We start from the raw sequence: 17,270 nt of genomic DNA on the forward strand, positions 1-17,270 counted from the left end.
ACACTGTGCACCACAATATACAGTATACCTCTACACTGTGCACCACAATATACAGTATACCTCTACACTGTGCCACACAATATACAGTATACCGCTACACTGTGCCACACAATATACAGTATACCTCTACACTGTGCCACACAATATACAGTACACCTCTACACTGTGCCACACAATATACAGTATACCTCTACACTGTGCCACACAATATACAGTATACCTCTACACTGTGTAGTCTGTTCTATAAGCACCATTATTTTGTGGCGGTGGACAGAAAATAATCTGGAAGTGCCCCTCCCGAGACCAGGCTCTTGATCCGCCACTGATTCACATGGAAGTTGTGGATTTTTCATTCCTAGTAAGGCTACTTTCACACTAGCGTTTGTACTGGATCTGGCAGGGTTCAGCAAAAACGCTTCCGTTACTGATCATACAACCATCTGCATCCGTTATGGACGGATCCGGTTGTATTATCTGTAACATAGCCAAGACGGATCCGTCATGAACTCCATTGATAGTCAATGGGGACGGATCCGTTTTCTATTGTGTCAGAGAAAACGGATCCGTCCCCGTTGACCTGCATTGTGGGTCATGACAGATCCGTCTTGCTCTGCATCCCAGGACGGAAAGCAAACCGCAGCATGCTGCAAACCGCTCTCCGGTACGAGAACGGAATGGAATGCATTTTGGAGCATTCCGTTCTGTTCAGTTACGTTTTGCCTCCATTGACAATGAATGGGGACAAAACGGAAGCATTTTTTTCCGGTATTGAGACCCTATGACGGATCCCAATGCCGGAAAATATTAATGCTAGTGTGAAAGTAGCCTAATTTCTGCGACAAAACTGACGTGTGTGAACATGTCCTTGCACCTTTTGTACCTTGAATAGTTTCTAATTTACATGAATACTAAAAGAGGGAGCCTGGAGGTCTGCACTGACTGCAGCAAGATGCCACAGATGGGAGGATGGGTGTAGTAACAGCAGTAGTAGTGTACGGCTGTGGTGGTGTGCTGCAGCGCCACCTGGCGGGCGGCGGGTAGAGCGCCGGGCTGAGTCTCCTCCCTGCAGCCGGGCGGAGGAGGGGCGGCAGGCAGGGCTGGATGTACCTTGAGCAGCTGAGCTGGAGCAGACAGAGCTGGAGAGACAGCTGGAAGGAGAGCCGTGTCTGGGGGAGAGCACCCGGTCCTGCCCCCGCTCTGCTGCTGCTTGGATACCCTGCGCTCTACTCTTGGAGGGGACCTCTACTTTCTAGATGCCCCCAGGTGTAGGGCAGCCGGCCAGTGACACAGGCGACCTTGGACGTGCCAGCCGCCTCCCTCCCCTCCTCTGATCGTCGTGCTCCTGCTGATCCAAGATGCCAGGCTATGACTACAAGTTCCTGGAGAAGCTCAGGCGCAAGTTCCAGTGCCCACTATGTGGCAAGGCTATGAGGGAGCCGGTGCAGGTGTCCACCTGTGGGCACCGCTTCTGTGACACCTGCCTGCAGGAGTTCCTCAGGTAAGCAGGAGGGGGAGGTGCAGAATGAGCCTTTCACTGGGTCCATGCCAGCCTGCCCCTTATTATGCCCACCCAATGTTACAGGCATGGTGCTGCCAAGGCGACACTTTGCGACAACTTTGCTTATGTGACATGAAGGTTGTTGTCGTGCTGCGACTAACTGTGACACAACTGTCACCAAATATCCAAACCTGACTTTTTTTGGCCGTAGGCTGCAAATCAAATGCGACTTTGCCATCGTAGACCGCAACGTAAATCATACGTTCTTGCATCTTGTCTGCCTTTAAGGCTGGGGCTACACGGCGACTTTTTGTCACTATGTAGCAGCGCAGCCTGGAACAGGACAGGGTTCCAGCACGACACGTAAATGGCCACGAAAAAAATCCAACACCTGATTCTAGATTTGTTGCAACTTGTGGCAGCGCTGCCGCCCCATGATGCCACGAGGCAGCGCCGTAGAGCCTCAGCCTTACAGGGTCCGACCAATGGAACCCTCCATCCAGCGCAACCAGTAATGAACCCTGACAAGGGGAATTGTTGCATCCAGCAGAATGCAAATCTTCATGGAAATTCATAGAAAGGCTCAAAAATACTGGATTTATTTCAGTTTTTATGGAAATGTTCTGTGTGCTTGGGATGAAGACCCGGATATTTGAAAAGATAGGAGTGGTGATTTTCATGCAGGGGATTGTTCTTTCCACTGGTAATATCCTTCTTGTGCATTGCTTATATCCTTCTTGTGCATTGCTTATATCCTTCTTGTGCATTGCTTATATCCTTCTTGTGCATTGCTTATATCCTTCTTGTGCATTGCTTATATCTTTCTTGTGCATTGCTTATATTTTTCTTGTGCATTGCTTATATTTTTCTTGTGCATTGCTTATATCCTTCTTGTGCATTGCTTATATCCTTCTTGTGCATTGCTTATATCCTTCTTGTGCATTGCTTATATCCTCCTTGTGCATTGCTTATATCCTCCTTGTGCATTGCTTATATCCTTCTTTCTCGTGCATTGCTTGCATCCTTCTTGTGCATTGCTTGCATCCTTCTTGTGCATTGCTTGCATCCTTCTTGTGCATTGCTTGCATCCTTCTTGTGCATTGCTTGCATCCTTCTTGTGCCCTAGTTCTAACTCTAGCATAGTAGCATTATAACCAGTAATGACCAAGAAAACTTCCGTCCAGTAGAGGACTCGACCATAAACCCAATGTCTTTCTCACCGTAGTCGATGATCATGTCTGTGGGCAGATTTCCACCTGCCGGTTTTGTATGGAAATATTTTCAAGTAAACTCTTCCTGGGCTGTAGTCAGGGGATGTGAATGTCAATGGAGCCACAGGAAGTTCATTGTGTGACATTGTTGCTGGTTGTCACCAAACACAAGGCTTCTGGAAGGGCCATGTGTTGTGATGTGAGCATGGGAAACGCACATCAATGCGCAGAACAAGGTGCTCCTGCTCCCTTCACCTTGATCCTTTGTTCACGTTCCTGCTTCCTCTTCCAGTCTCCTCGGCTCTTCTGCTGCTTGTAGAACTGCCAAAATGTGTGGTACCAGAGCTATCCCCCGGGTGCTCTCCTACCCTGCAGCCAGTGGGATTCCTCTTATTCATTTTTCCTAATCGGCTTTGATTGCAAGCTCTTGTCATTCCGCTCCGCTTACATGATATCACGAGGGCGAGTATTAGTATAGATTGGGTGAACCTTGTTTGTCGTGTGCTCTTGGCATGGAAAGTTGGGAGAGTCAATGACTAATGGTTGGTGGGTGATCGGGTAAATGTGATCACTCCTCACTGCTTGGTCATTGACCAAAGCCATTAAAATGGGCTCCAAAAGTATTTATGGTACAAGTTGTGCCTCTATCGAGCAGTGACATGGGTACAACTTGTACCATAAATCTTAACCTATCTGGCAGCCATTCATGTCATTTAACCCTATAAGTGGAGTACCCCTTTAATTCGCCTTATTCTTCTGTATTGGCAGCAGCATTTCCTGAGTTAATGGGTATGATACTGTTATGTAATTCCCGATCATGGCGCCTGTCTTGTCCTCATAACTTTTCGAGCTGACCTAGATGCCTGCGCTGCGTCATAGTTATGTAATGTGCCTTTGGACCAGGGAAGAAAGGTTTACGTAGCTCTGACGTCTTTAGCAGTCGCGTCACCTGCTGGTCTGTCAGTTTTTACTAGGATATAGCAGAGGTCAGTCTGGGAGGTATGTACCCCTGTTGTAAGCAGCCATTCATTAGTGGCAGGATTTACAAGGTGTGTACGTCGCGAGGGATGGTGACCCGCCAGTGCATTGATCTTGTGGAGTTACAGGTACGTTATGAGTGAGTAACGCCACAATCGTCTCCTCTAATGGCCGGGATCCACCCGAATGCCCCCCAGACATACACCTCATTAGGGAGGAGGAGAGCACTTTCCTGCTTTACTTTGGCTCTGGGAAGTAGTTACCCCATGTAATCCTTTAATATGAGGAAATGAGTCTTTTCAGAAACCGTCTAATGACAGTAGAACATTTGACATCAATTCTCTTTCCTTTTGATGCAAGGAAAAAAAAAATCAATGACATCTTCACATAGTAAATTCCAATGATGGCGACCAGAGACAAAACGTGTGGTGCCTTGTAGGGGAACCGCTGAAATCTGCACGTATTAACCAGAGACGAAACGCGTGGTGCCTTGTAGGGGAACCGCTGAAATCTGCACGTATTAACCAGAGACGAAACGCGTGGTGCCTTGTAGGGAAACCGCCGAAATCTGCACGTATTAACCAGAGACGAAACGCGTGGTGCCTTGTAGGGAAACCGCCGAAATCTGCACGTATTAACCAGAGACGAAACGCGTGGTGCCTTGTAGGGGAACCGCCGAAATCTGCACGTATTAACCAGAGATGAAACGCGTGGTGCCTTGTAGGGGAACCACTGAAATCTGCACGTATTAACCAGAGACGAAACGTGTGGTGCCTTGTAGGGGAACCGCCAAAATCTGCACGTACTAACCTGTGGCTTCAGATTGTACCCTAAGGCCACCTGCACACGTTGCAAATAAATGCATTTTTTCCACGTGGATTCCCATGCGAAAAAACCCACAGCGTAGTGCAGTACCATCAAAGTGTATGTGATTCCAAAAATCTCATGTAAACTTAGTGGATTTTTTTTCTGTGCGGATGGACCCACGGGGCGGATTTCCAAATCTGCTGCATGTCAATTATGTTTGAGGTTTTAGCTGCGGATTTCACACTTTTTCAATGAAGGGCGAGATCTGCGGCAAAACCGCATCCTAATCCGCTCCAAAAGACGCTGTTAGAAATTGCGGAAAGTCGTGTAGATCTTCTGCAGGTAGACCTGCACCCGTGTGCAGATACCCTTACAGTACAGTAGGTGAATGCCGTCCTCTTTCTGTGCCAAAAACATCAGGCTATGGATTATATGTAGCGTTTACTATATAGTGCATGGACATGAGATTTGTGGCCGGACCTGTCAGTAATCTTCTAAGAGGACCCGTCCCCTCTCCTGACATGTCTCTTTAAGCAACGATTTGCATTCCCCATGTAATAACAATTTGGGAAAAAGTATTTTTATGACTTTGTCGTAGCAATCCTTTATTATTACTGCTAGAAGTTATGAATGAATTGCCAACAGTCTGTAATGAAGGTCCAGATGGGTGTTACCAGTTGGGGGTTTGTCTCTGCATATTCTGACTGATTGAATATTGTCAGACTGTGCAGGGACCCCCTTCCCCCCCCCCCCCCCCCCTTCCCAAACTGGTAAAACCCAGTTGAACCTTCATTACAGACTGTTGGCAATTAATTCATAACTTCTAGCAGTAATAATAAAGGGTTGGTATGACATAAAGTCATAAAAATACTTTTTCCCGAATTCTTATTATATGGGGAATGCAAGTAGTTACTGAAACAGACCTGTCAGGAGAGGTGACGGCTCCTCTTTAAACTGGATCCTTTGTTTCTACTAGAGATAAGCACCACCAGAGATGTCCGGCAGCCACTTATCACTCTACACCTATGGGAATAAATCTAAATGCTCTGTCAGTCCTGGGGGAGTTGGGCAGGATAGCCATTGAGCCAGCAGTTCTCTTAAGGCCTCTTTCACACGACCTCGTGTCCCCCATGGCCGTATTGCGGCCCGCAATACACAGGACGCAAATCTGGAGATGCGGTGCGGAACGGAAGCACTACGGAGTGCTTTCATGGGGTTCCGTTCCGTGCTTCCATTCCGCAAAAAGATAGAACTTAGCCTATCTTTTTGCGGAACTGGACGGATCGCGGGCCCCATTCAAGTGAATTGGGTCGCGATCTTCATGCGGCTTGCCCACGGTCGGTGCCCATGCATTGCGGACCGCAGCACGGGCTCGTCCAGCACACGTTCGTGTGCAAGAGGCCTAAGTGTATTTTCTAGTCCCTGAGCTCTGAGGGTGAAGAGTCATGGCTGCAGTGGTGACATACGTCCATATATGCTCAGGGGGACGGAGGGGATTTTTGTATTTTTGTCTGTCTATGTGGATGAATGTTTGTAAAGAAGTGATCGCCACCCCCCTCCCTGCTAGAAACCTAAGGTTCTCGTACCCTTTAGATACATGTCAGACAAACCCGGTGATTTTGTTGGGACTGGGCGACCATCTGACATGTAGGGGGGTGTTCTGACTTGCCCAGGATGGCAGATATCTGGGGAAAGACGGAACGGGTATGTTTCATTTCACCATGCCCAATTCCTTAGGACTAGTGTTGAGTGAACTTGTGTTTTAAGTTCGGCGTCGGGTTATCGAAGTATCCCGTTATGGATTCTAAATTCCGTTCTAAGTTCGCTCAACACTACTTAGGACACCTTCACACTCCGTAGATTTTGTTGCAGAAACTTCCGCAAGTAAACATCAGTTCAGCTCCCCAGAATGGGGCTGTGTTTGCCGCCCCGTTCAAATGAATGGAACTGATTTTCAGTCACAGAAATTTCTGCAACAAAATCCGCAGTGTGTGAAGGCCTCCTTATTCACATGGGAGATTTGGTTGTAGATGGTCAGGTATGACCCCTTCCATTCTCAGCCCTCAACCTTCAACTGCAATCACCGATGCCAGACAATAGTCCCATTCAGAATGCCAGCCTCCAAGTCCAGTCCTACACCCCCAAGCTGGACCTATAGACACCCCTGAAATGTTTTGGCTCCTTTTGAGGCATTCACTTGGTAGCCACTTGTAACCACGAGTGGTCAGAGCTAAATTAGATGGACGCTGTTGGATGTAACGGGGCGCCGACCACTAATGACCCAGGATTCCTCATCTAAAACCTGAGCGCCGGTCCTTTCAGAGACGGATGCCTGACATTCTTCACTCCACATGGGATTATTAATAAGGCAGAGTACAGAGATGATGAATATGTAGTTGCCGGTGAGCCGGCCACCTCTTTATCTAAATGCAGGTTGTATAAATTAACCCTTTGGTGAACCTACAGACATATATATTTGAAATCTGTTTGGCATAAAATAGCAATTTCCTATTGTACATGCCGCAGCGTCACCCTGCAAATCCATCAGTGGTCACGGGCTGCCCTTGACTGATGGGGGAGCTGTGGAAGTTCTAGGCTAGGGTATATTCACATGTGGCAGATTTGGCGGTGAAATTTCTGCAACTGTCACATTTGTCTAAATGCTGCCAATTCAGATGCATAAAATGCAAATTTCTGCACCAAATCTGCCATGTCACTGGTGAAGAAAATGAGGTATCGGAGTGAGTGGAGTCATGATGGAGCCGGGTACAGCGCTCTACTAGCTCTGGCAGTCCCAGGTAGATAAATGGAGAGGCCGGGCGTTGTCCCAGCAGTCGGACCGCCACCAGTTAGATGCTTATCATGTGGATAGATAAGTTCTTAAGGTTGGACAACCCCTTTAAGGTTGTACTCGCATGTCACAGATTTGCCTTTGGCTGACCCATGGCTTTCTACCAGGATTGTGCAGTATTTATTCTGGCGGACCAACATCTTATATGGGTCGTTTATCAAGGGACTGGCGACTTTTTTACTCAGAAAAATAGACACAAGTCCCAGCAGGGCGATATTTTGTTGCTTGCCCGGTTTTACGCTGTGCTTGGGGTGTATTGGGGGTCACATAGCCCCTGGCCCCATCAAATTTACTCACATTTACGCCTGGAAACAGGCGTAAATGTTAGCGAAAAACTACTTTACACTTTGCGGACAGGCTGCCGTAGATGCGCCTAATTTAGGACGAAGTGCACACCTCATCATAAATTTGCCAACTTTTACGGCAGAGCAAGGGGGAACTAAAACCGACATAAAAAATGTCTTAAATGACCCCCAGTGGGTCTAATCCATGTAGGGAATATCTGCGGTCTCTCCAGGCTAAATCCGCAGGTTAGGGTAGGTTCACATCTGCGGCAACGAACTTGAGTAGTCTGTTCCGGCAGTATGTGTCTGTGGCTGAAAGGCAGCATTTATGCCAGAGAGGTATGAGGCTATGCCGGATACGGTAAACTCCTCTGCCGAGACAGACTACTGCAGTTGGTTTCTGCAGGTATGAACCTACCCTTACAAGTTCCTTTGGTGTGGAATCTGCACCAAATACCTCATCAAATTAGGAACTTGTGAACTGGGCCATATTCTAGTGGTGAGGAATTGTTGTTTAAGCGGTTCCATATTTGTGTCGATTCATCAAAGGTCAAGCAGCTCTTCAAAGCGCTCTTCTTCTTGAAATTATTCCTTGTTCTGTTTAAGTTATGTGAAACCGTTCAACCCGTGCAAATATTTGCAGATATCACCAGCGAGTTCATCCACAAGCGTCCTGCTCCGTGTTCTCAGAAGAACCCGCTCCCACCGTCCGGGCACACGCAACCTCTACGAAAGTGAAGCCGAAACTCTCTGGTTCTTAGGCCTCATGCACACGACCGTATGTATTTTGCGGTCCGCAAAAACGGATCCACAAAAAATACGGATGACGTCCATGTGCATTCCGTATTTTGCAGAACGGAACAGCTAGCCCCTGATAGAACAGTCCTATACTTGTCCGTAATGCGGAGAATAATAGGACATGTTCTATTTTTTTGCAGAACGGAAATAAGGAAACGGAATGCGTATGGACACGGAATGAAAATACGTTTGTGTGCATGAGGCCTTAATGTTTTAATTATCCTTTTCTCGGCTGGTGGGGCGGGAGGGATAATCGCTCATAATGATAAATCTGTCTGTCCAGGGATAAATTCATATTAAGAAGCTTGTACATCCTTGGTAAATATATTGAAGTCTGGCAGTGGCCTACTCCTCTCTCTCCACAGTGAGAATACATGCATGCTCGGCCAAGCCATGAGTTCAGTCGGCAGCTGTCTAATGTGTATGGGTCTCTGTCCCACATAAAGCTGTGTATTTGGGATCCACGAGATACAAGATTTCCGACGGTTGATTCTGACATGAACAGACAATCTCACAACGGTGAACCGTTGTCCTCTGACATTAGAGGCTCTCCATAGCTGGGAATATACCATTAATAATAAATCAGGTTGCCCTTTAAAGGGGTTGTCCGGAAAATCTGAAAAATATGACTGCTTTCTTCCAAAAACAAGACCACCCCTGTCCACAGGTTGTGTGCGGTATTGCAGCTCGGCCTCATTCACTTCAGTGGAGCCGAACTGCAATACCAGACACTGCCCATGGCCGGGTGTGGTGCTATTTCTGGAAGAATCCAGCCACTTAATCCTGGACAACCCTTATAACACTTAAGACTATTCAAACTAGCATCATGGCTTTCGTTATCGTTGGGATGGATTCTCCCTAAGGGTACACGTACGGCTTTCAAAATAGAAATTCCATGCAGATTTTGGTTGGTTTCCGAACTGCATGTCTTGCTGTGAAATTCTAAATCTGCACGGCAGGTCAATATCCCCAGGTCAAACATATACTTTGTCTGTACTGTCTGTATTATGTTGCAGTTTTTCCATACGAAACTCTGCATGGGAAAACCGCAAGTGTGCAGGTACCCTGAGTATCCCATTGACATTGGTCAGCTTTCCAATAATTTGGATAGCATAAAGAGCGTTTCAGACAGCCTGACAGAACCCCCGGTGCTAGTGTGAATACGGCCTTAGAAGATGTAGACAGAACCTGATCAGAGATGAAGTGGAGGTTGATTATTATACATTTATTATGGCTCCATTGTCATGTGGCCTTTTAAACTTTGGCGTGCTCCATTGGATTCTGTACGCCATGAGGCTCCATACTCCGCCATACAGGCTTGGTGTACACAGCTGTGTCTTGTATAAGAGGTGCACAAGTAATGTGTATTGTTCCTCTGTAGCTAGCTGGCCTTTCCTTGAGCATAAAGGGGTTGTCCGGATTCAGAGCAGAACCCGGACATATCCCCATTTTCACCCAGGCACTTCATGCTCCGATGCTCTCCCTTGCCCTGCGCTGAATCGCACAGGACAAAGGCATTTTTTGGAGATCTGGTGACGTACCGGGCTCTCCATAGGGGCTTCTGCACCAGCTGTGAGCCCGGGGACGTCACCGGCACTAATGGGCGGGCTTTAACGTAGCCCTAGCCTGTAAAACGTATAGGGCATAGCTAAAGCCCGCCCATCAGAGCCGGTGGTGTCACCGAGAATATTGCTAGGCGGAAGCCTCCGCCTAAGGGTCCATTCACACGTCTGCAAAATGCGTCCGCACCCGTTCCGCAAAATTTTAATAGGAGCTGCAAAAGATGTGGACAGCACACTGTGTGCTGTCCGCATCCGCACTTCCGTTCCGCGGCCCCGCAATTAAATAGAACATGTCCTATTCTTGTCCGCAGAACCGGACCACAAAACAGTTGCGAACGTGTGAATAGACCCTAAAAGTGTGAAAACATAAAGAAGCCCTTGCCCTGCGCAATCCAGGGGGGCCGGAGAGGTGAAGATGGGGTTATGTCCGGGTTCTGCTCTGAACCCGGACAACCCCTTTAAGTTGTATAGTTATGAAGACGCCCTTTTTATTTTGCGCAATGCTATAGGCCAATCTGGTGTCTTATGGTCATTATTTTCAAGTTAAAACGAGCTACAGGAAGAGATTTGCAAGATCTTGTCCCATAGAAATGCAGAGATAATTGATCCTGGTTGTGCTGGGGTTGCATGATGACGAAACTGCTGAATTTTGCTAATTAAGAGGTCCTAAGCCCTAAGTCTTTAATTGCATGCATCAAATCTATTAGGTCATGCCGTACATTTCCAAAACAAGCCACAGCGTGAGGCCACAATCCTTTTCTTTCTTTTTTGTTTTTTTAATATATTATATTGTTTTTTTGTTCTTTTAGTATTGAAAATACTTTCCTTTTACGATTTTATAATTTTCTTACGACTGCACGTTACACACGTGAGGGGGGGGCGTTTTGGCCCTTGAGAAATTCCACCATTTGAGCAAGGCTTAATAATAATGAGGTGTTCTCTGGATAAGCAGAGGGCTGAGCATAAGAGCTGCCTAACCATTTATTGAATACCCTCCCCCACCTTTGTCTAGGGCCTGATGAACATCCCCTCTCAATCCCTGACTTCATTAAGTGCCACTTGGCTGACACACAATGGCTGCGGCGCGGTGACTGACGCGGGGAGGAGTTGGATATATACATGGAAGGGAGGGGGGGAAGCTTATTTAGCAGCTGCTACTCATATTGCTCCCTGCACACGTGGGCACTAATGCCCCCAGCTCACCCGTAGGCTCTTTCTACACACTTGTCAGTCTGATTAATGCATTTCCGCACAGTTGTCTAAGATTGTGCATCAGGGTGGGAGTATTATATTCTGCTGGTTCAGCACACACTCTTGTGTCTGTTCACACTTGACTACTGGGGGGGGGGGGGGGGTGTATTTCAGATTGATGTGAACACCTCTACCAAATATGATGAAGCTACAAAAAAAATATGCCTACTTACGCAGTGCCGCATCGTTGGCCTCTTGAGGGGTCTAGGAAAGCTGGATGACCATCCTTATAACCCTTTGTTCTCTACCGAATTGGGTTTTAGGTTGAAAATTTGGTCATACATCATGGCACACAAGCTAATTCTCGTGGGCCATGTGTCTACGGTTATCACGTGACTGCGATAACCTTGGTCAGATATCCTGTGAGCACATGAGAACCACCAGAGAAAGAAGCTGGCCACATTCAGCTCTGCAAGGGTCTCTCGTTGAACGTGGAAGCTTTTTTTTTTTCCTAATCCGTTTTGTTGATGGAGAATTTTCTGCCCGAAAGGTAAAGTATGGGCTAATTTTTGGTTCTGGTTATTCATGGTAGTGTAAATTCTTGCTATAATTTAACATATAGGGTCACCTCAGGGAAACACAAAGGAGATATTTTACTAGAAAGAAACCATTTCTTTAGAGCAGGTTAGGGAGTGAGGAACACAATGTTTAGATAACAAGCCACAGCCTTCAAGCCGTAGCTTCTGAAAATGACGCCCTGGCCTATGGGGAGAACTGCCTGGCCCTGATTTATATTAATCCCACACGGCACATCTCTCAAGCCCTCCTCCTCTATTCTCTGGCTGTATGCACCAAGTGTGGGGAGCAGGCCCTGTCTTGTGGAAGCCTCAAGTGTTGAATGAAAGCGTGAGGAGCATAGAGGAGGCCTGCTTGTACCTGCCCCGATATCGCCAAGGAACTTGACAGCGATACACATGGATGCACGTTATGCTTCTGAATATCTACTGAGAAGAAACCAAGGGGATTTCATGTTCTCCCTGACATTGTCTGCAGTCTCGCGAGGACAATGCTGTTCCTCAGTCTTTTGGCTGAGGACTTCATAGTTCCTCAATTCCAAACTCCCCATAACCTTAGTAGTCTTCCTGTCTTGTTCATTGCCGTCTTATTTTTGGTTTATTCAGCATTCACGGTCTTTGTTGTATCTTATAAACAAGGGAGGATAGATGTGTGAAAGCATCCATTGACGCCGAGCAATGATGACATATGCAGGGGAATGGCGGTGTCTCCAGTAACTCATGCCTTCGCAGATATTGAAAATATACTAGAGTATGACAGCCCTGGTTGGTGGATCTTGTAGGTCTTGTTGGGGTTTCGTCCCGTACTTCCGTTCCGCAAAAAGATAGGACATGTCCTATCTTTTTGCGGAACGGCCGGATTGTGGACCCATTAAAGTGCATAGGTCTACGATCCGCTTCGGCTGGCCCACGGTCGGTGTTCGTGCATCACGTCCACGGGGAGCACACGTTTGTGTGCAGAAGGCCTTCTTGTGGGCGTTGTTTTTTTTTTTTGTGGAATTAAAAGCCAGTGTACTTTACCAAAAACCTCACGTACTTATTGCACTAAAACTTGGGACTATCCTAAACCCCTGCGTGAACCCAGCATCGATGGAAAAGATCCAGGTTAATTGCAGAACAACAAACTCCCAAGGTATGCTAATGGCTGCCTCCTGGTTAGGTTTGCATAGGTTGCAGTTCCTGGCCATGAACGGGTTCTGCCTAGCAACAGATGGTGTAGCTGTGCTGACATCTGTCTGCTCGGAGTAGGTGTGAGGAAGCAGACCTAGGCTTTGTTCCGAAAGCCTATGCTCAAACAAAGGACATTACGGGGCTTTTTTTTTTTTTTAATTATACACACAAATAGCAGTTATTATCATTCGATTTTTATTAAATTTGCGGTATATAATGTTACAGTCCGGTAACTGGTATATCGTATCTATATTTGGTGTTACTTCTGCATCCTGTTAATTCAAGGAGGATGCGCGGCTCAAGTTCAGCCTCCCCAGAGTGAAGACATCAGGGGAAGATGCAGGACGTGTAAAGTGATCCTCAGTATCATGTTAATTTCGCTGAGAGATCTTGAAGGTCTGTGTTCTTGCAATATGTCGCCTCCTTCTGTGTCTGTGCCGAGGTCAAAGGGGCAGTATCACTGAAACTCGCACTAATGGCAGATAGGCACCATGTGTCCCCAGCAGCACTTTTTGGTACTGCTCACAGATTTATTATCTAAGCAAGGCCAATTCAGACAAGACCTTGTACTTGCTAAACGTATTTTAAAAAATAAAATAAATGGCCTTGTGACCACTAGCAACCAATCAGAGTTTAGGTTTTATTTTCTAAGGTTACTTGCACACTAGCGTTTACATTTTCCGGTATTGAGATCCGTCATAGGGTCTGAATACCGGAAAAGGAGAATAGCTCTTCCGTTTTGTCCCCATTCATTGTCAATGGGGCACAAAACGTAACTGAACACCTACGGAATGCTCCAAAAAGCATTCCGTTCCGTTTGGTTGCCTTCCCATACCGGAGAGCAAACCACAGCAAGCTGCAGTTTTCTTTCCCTCCTGGGATGCGGAGCAAAATGGATCAGGCATGACCCCCGATGCAAAACGCGCATGACCCAAGATGCAGACACAATAGAAAACGGACCCGTCCCCCATTGACTTTTAGTGGAGTTCATGAAGGATCCGTCTTGGCAATGTTAAAGATAATACAACCGGATTCGGTTATAACGGATGCAGACGGTTGTATTATCAGTAACGGAAGCGTTTTTTGATGATCTCTGCCGGATCCAGCAAAATCGCAAGTGTGAAAGTAGCCTAAACTGCATCGGATACATCTTTAGGGGGTGTACTCGTTCGCTAGGAGACCTAGCAGGTGTATTGAGTCTTACTTACAGACTTTGCACCATGGGTAAAAAGAAAAAATATGCTAATTACTTCCTTTCCAGAAAGAAGAAAATCATAAAAACCAGACTAGACACCCATCTGCATGTGGCTTTTTGGGGTTCTTGACACAGGATAGGCCATCAATATCTGATTGGTGGGGGTCTGACTCCCAGCACCCCCACTGTTGTTTGAAGAGGCCGCGGTGCTTGGCTGAGCGCTGTGGCCTCTTCCTGGTCCTGTGACGGCACCGTCCTTGGTCACATGACCTAGGCGCAGCTAGGACTGAGCTGCAATATCATCATAGCCGCTATCCAGTGGACTGCGCTGTGCAAGCCCCGAGGAGGCCTCGGTTGGGGTGCCGGCAGCCCAACGCCAGACGATCTGATATTGATCAATATTAAACTCTCAGGCATCTCCTTTGATAATAATAATAATTTATCATAAATAATATGTAAATGCTGTTTTCATGCATCCGCAATTTTGTCCCATCCGTCCAGTAGCCATAACATGCTATTTTGCACTGCGACAAGTGGAGGATAAAAGGAGTCCTTCACGCCGTTCCCATCGCGACAAGTCTACAGTACCGGTTATATCCGTGTACACATAACTTTACCAAGGGTGGAATTGCTGTGTCAAATATTCACATGAGACCGCAGAGATATTTACTCGCTCACAAAGGATACTCTGTTTCATTCACATGCACTAAGGTTCTGAGTCTCTTCTCTATTAACCAGCACATCTGTGATAACAAAGCAATTGTTCTGGTCGGTGGAAATCTGCTCCATCACTATGGGGGGAAATCTTTACTCTGTGGATGGTTATTATACGGAACTTGTGCCCAGTGAATAGTAATTGAACCAGTTATGTCTTATTATCATTCTATTAATAACTCCACAGATATAATGAAGACTCCTTTCATATAACTTTCCCAGTAGCCTCACATCTACCGGTCACCTCTCCCGACATGTCGTTTACTCCTGCTAGAAAATATGAATTGATTACTAGCACTTTAGAATGCAGTTCCAGTTGGGGGGGGTGTCCCTGCAGAGTCTGACACTATCCAATCAGTGCTGCCAGTGTGGGTAACACCCATCTGGACCTTAGTTGCAAACCGCTAGGAATTAATTTATAACTTCTAGCTGGAATAAAAAAGGAATGGCAGTCAAAATAATAGATGTTCTAGAATTGTTATTACATGGGGGATGCTAGTAGTTACTACAACAGAAATATGAGGAGAGGACTTTATAGACCCATTCTTAGATAAATTCTGCCGCCGCTTTTTGGGATTGGTTTCCCATCCTTCTGAGCCTCTATGGCTGAAGGACCTGTCCTGTCCTGCATTGCAAAGACAACCGACTGATTTCAATAGCCAGGGTGTAATGCCTCATGTGACCTGTGGTGGTGCTGCAGGGAAATTAAACACTCAAGCTGGCCATACATGATGGTCTTTTGTTAGCCGAAGCCGTCGAGAACGGCAGGTTGGGCTGACACCCTAATGTGTGTGGGGAGCTCCCGACTCTTCCCCAACAGATTATGTTTGGAAGAGGGGGGGGGGGGGTATTTTCACCTGATTCTTTGGTTCTCCTGGGAGACAAGTCGGTGCCAGTAGTGCAGCGGCATTCTCTACTCTCCCCATAGAATACACATTCGGCCGAGCCAGACATGTATGTGTATGGAGGAGGGAATTCAGGAGTCATCGAAGCTGTTGAATGTGTATGGGCAGCAGATGTACTACAAGATTTCCCCTCCCATTGCTGGGGGTCTCAGCGGGGCTGCACTTTATAATCTGCTGGTTGGTAAGGGACCTTCTAGCGGAGTAAACCTTCAATAAAAGCCCAGTCTGGATGAGGATGGCAGCAGTCTTTTGTAGGAACCACTCTTATGTCAAACACAATATGTGCCTTATCAGCGAGGTTTAATGGCTCCATTCACTACCCCAGTCCAGATATGGTCTGTGAACAATAGCATTCTGACTTGTGGATAAAACGCTTTTTATCCTAATGCAGTATAACTCCCTTTCAAAGCAAAGCACTGCTGTCGCCTGTGACCGCAAATATCCTGGCCAAATCTTCAAGATAGGAGCTGTCAGATGTTGGCAGGTAGTGACATTCTTAGATTCTCCTCCGCTTCTAGAGAACAGAATCTCCTTATTGTTCTAGTGCCCCCAAATAACCCTGACCATGGGAAATACTGTCTGCTGGAAACGCGGAGGTGAAGAGGAAGGAAATGTGCACGTTTCATCTGCCACACAACAATAGCGCACTTTCTCCAGAGGGAGCGTGCCGAATGATGCCGCTTATCCTGCACGGCAGGACTGAAGTGTCGGTGTTGACCTTGCACTGGGCAGGTTTTTAGTTGCCATGATATTATGGGCAAGACCAGGCATGATGAAGAGGACAACACGTTCTTGGCATAAACAGACTTCATCATTTTTGCTTGAGTTTCCAGTGGCGCACTTTGTGCCAAATTTATCAAATGTCACCCGGTGGTTAATAAATTTGGCGCATCTTTAAAGGGACATGTCCATCAAATCGCCTATATGTGAATTCTGTTATTTTTGTATTAAAAAATTGATGTTTTACTGGATGCAGTTTTTAGAAGTCGCTCCGTATCTTGCATCCTGTCCTGGCTCTTTAACTCCCTCTTTGTTTGGACTTTCTCAGTCAGACCATCACTGTGACCAGAGAGGAAAGGGGGGATGAGTGACTCCATTAGGGCATCACACTAAATAATGCAGAGCACTTCTGTGGACATCTTTATCTATCAAGAAAACAATAGAGCTGTCATTGAGTAATAAAACCACTTTCCGATGGAAGTGTCCCTTTGAACCTAACACTTAGGGTACTTTCACACTAGCGTTAAAGTTTTCCGGTATTGAGTTCCGTCCTAGGGGCTCAATACCGGAAAAAAAACGCTTCAGTTTTATCCTAATGCATTCTGAATGGAAAGCAATCTGTTCAGGATGCATCAGGATGTCTTCCGTTCCATCCCTTTTACGGTATTTGGCCGGAGAAAATACTGGCCAAAATTCCAGAACACTTGCCAGAATGCCGGAGCCATTGAAATGTATTAATGCCGGATCCGGTACCAAATTGTTCTGGAAAAACGGATCCGGTTTCCCGGTCTGCGCATGTGCAGACCTTTTA

The 17,270-nt window shown here is 46.6% G+C and overlaps 1 protein-coding gene across 1 annotated transcript in view; it reads left to right on the forward strand.

Moving 5' to 3' along the window:
• Nucleotides 1–1,098: 1,098 nt before the first annotated feature.
• Nucleotides 1,099–17,270, forward strand: part of TRAF4 (TNF receptor associated factor 4) — a 36,902-nt gene continuing 20,730 nt past the window's right edge. Inside the window, exon 1 of the mRNA XM_040423404.1 lies at nt 1,099–1,498. Within this exon, the coding sequence (XP_040279338.1) occupies nt 1,356–1,498 (143 nt within the window). The 5' untranslated portion in view covers nt 1,099–1,355. The remainder of the gene's footprint in view (nt 1,499–17,270) is intronic.

The sequence above is a fragment of the Bufo bufo genome, chromosome 3, assembly GCF_905171765.1.
Source record: "Bufo bufo chromosome 3, aBufBuf1.1, whole genome shotgun sequence".
Lineage (NCBI taxonomy): Eukaryota > Metazoa > Chordata > Amphibia > Anura > Bufonidae > Bufo > Bufo bufo.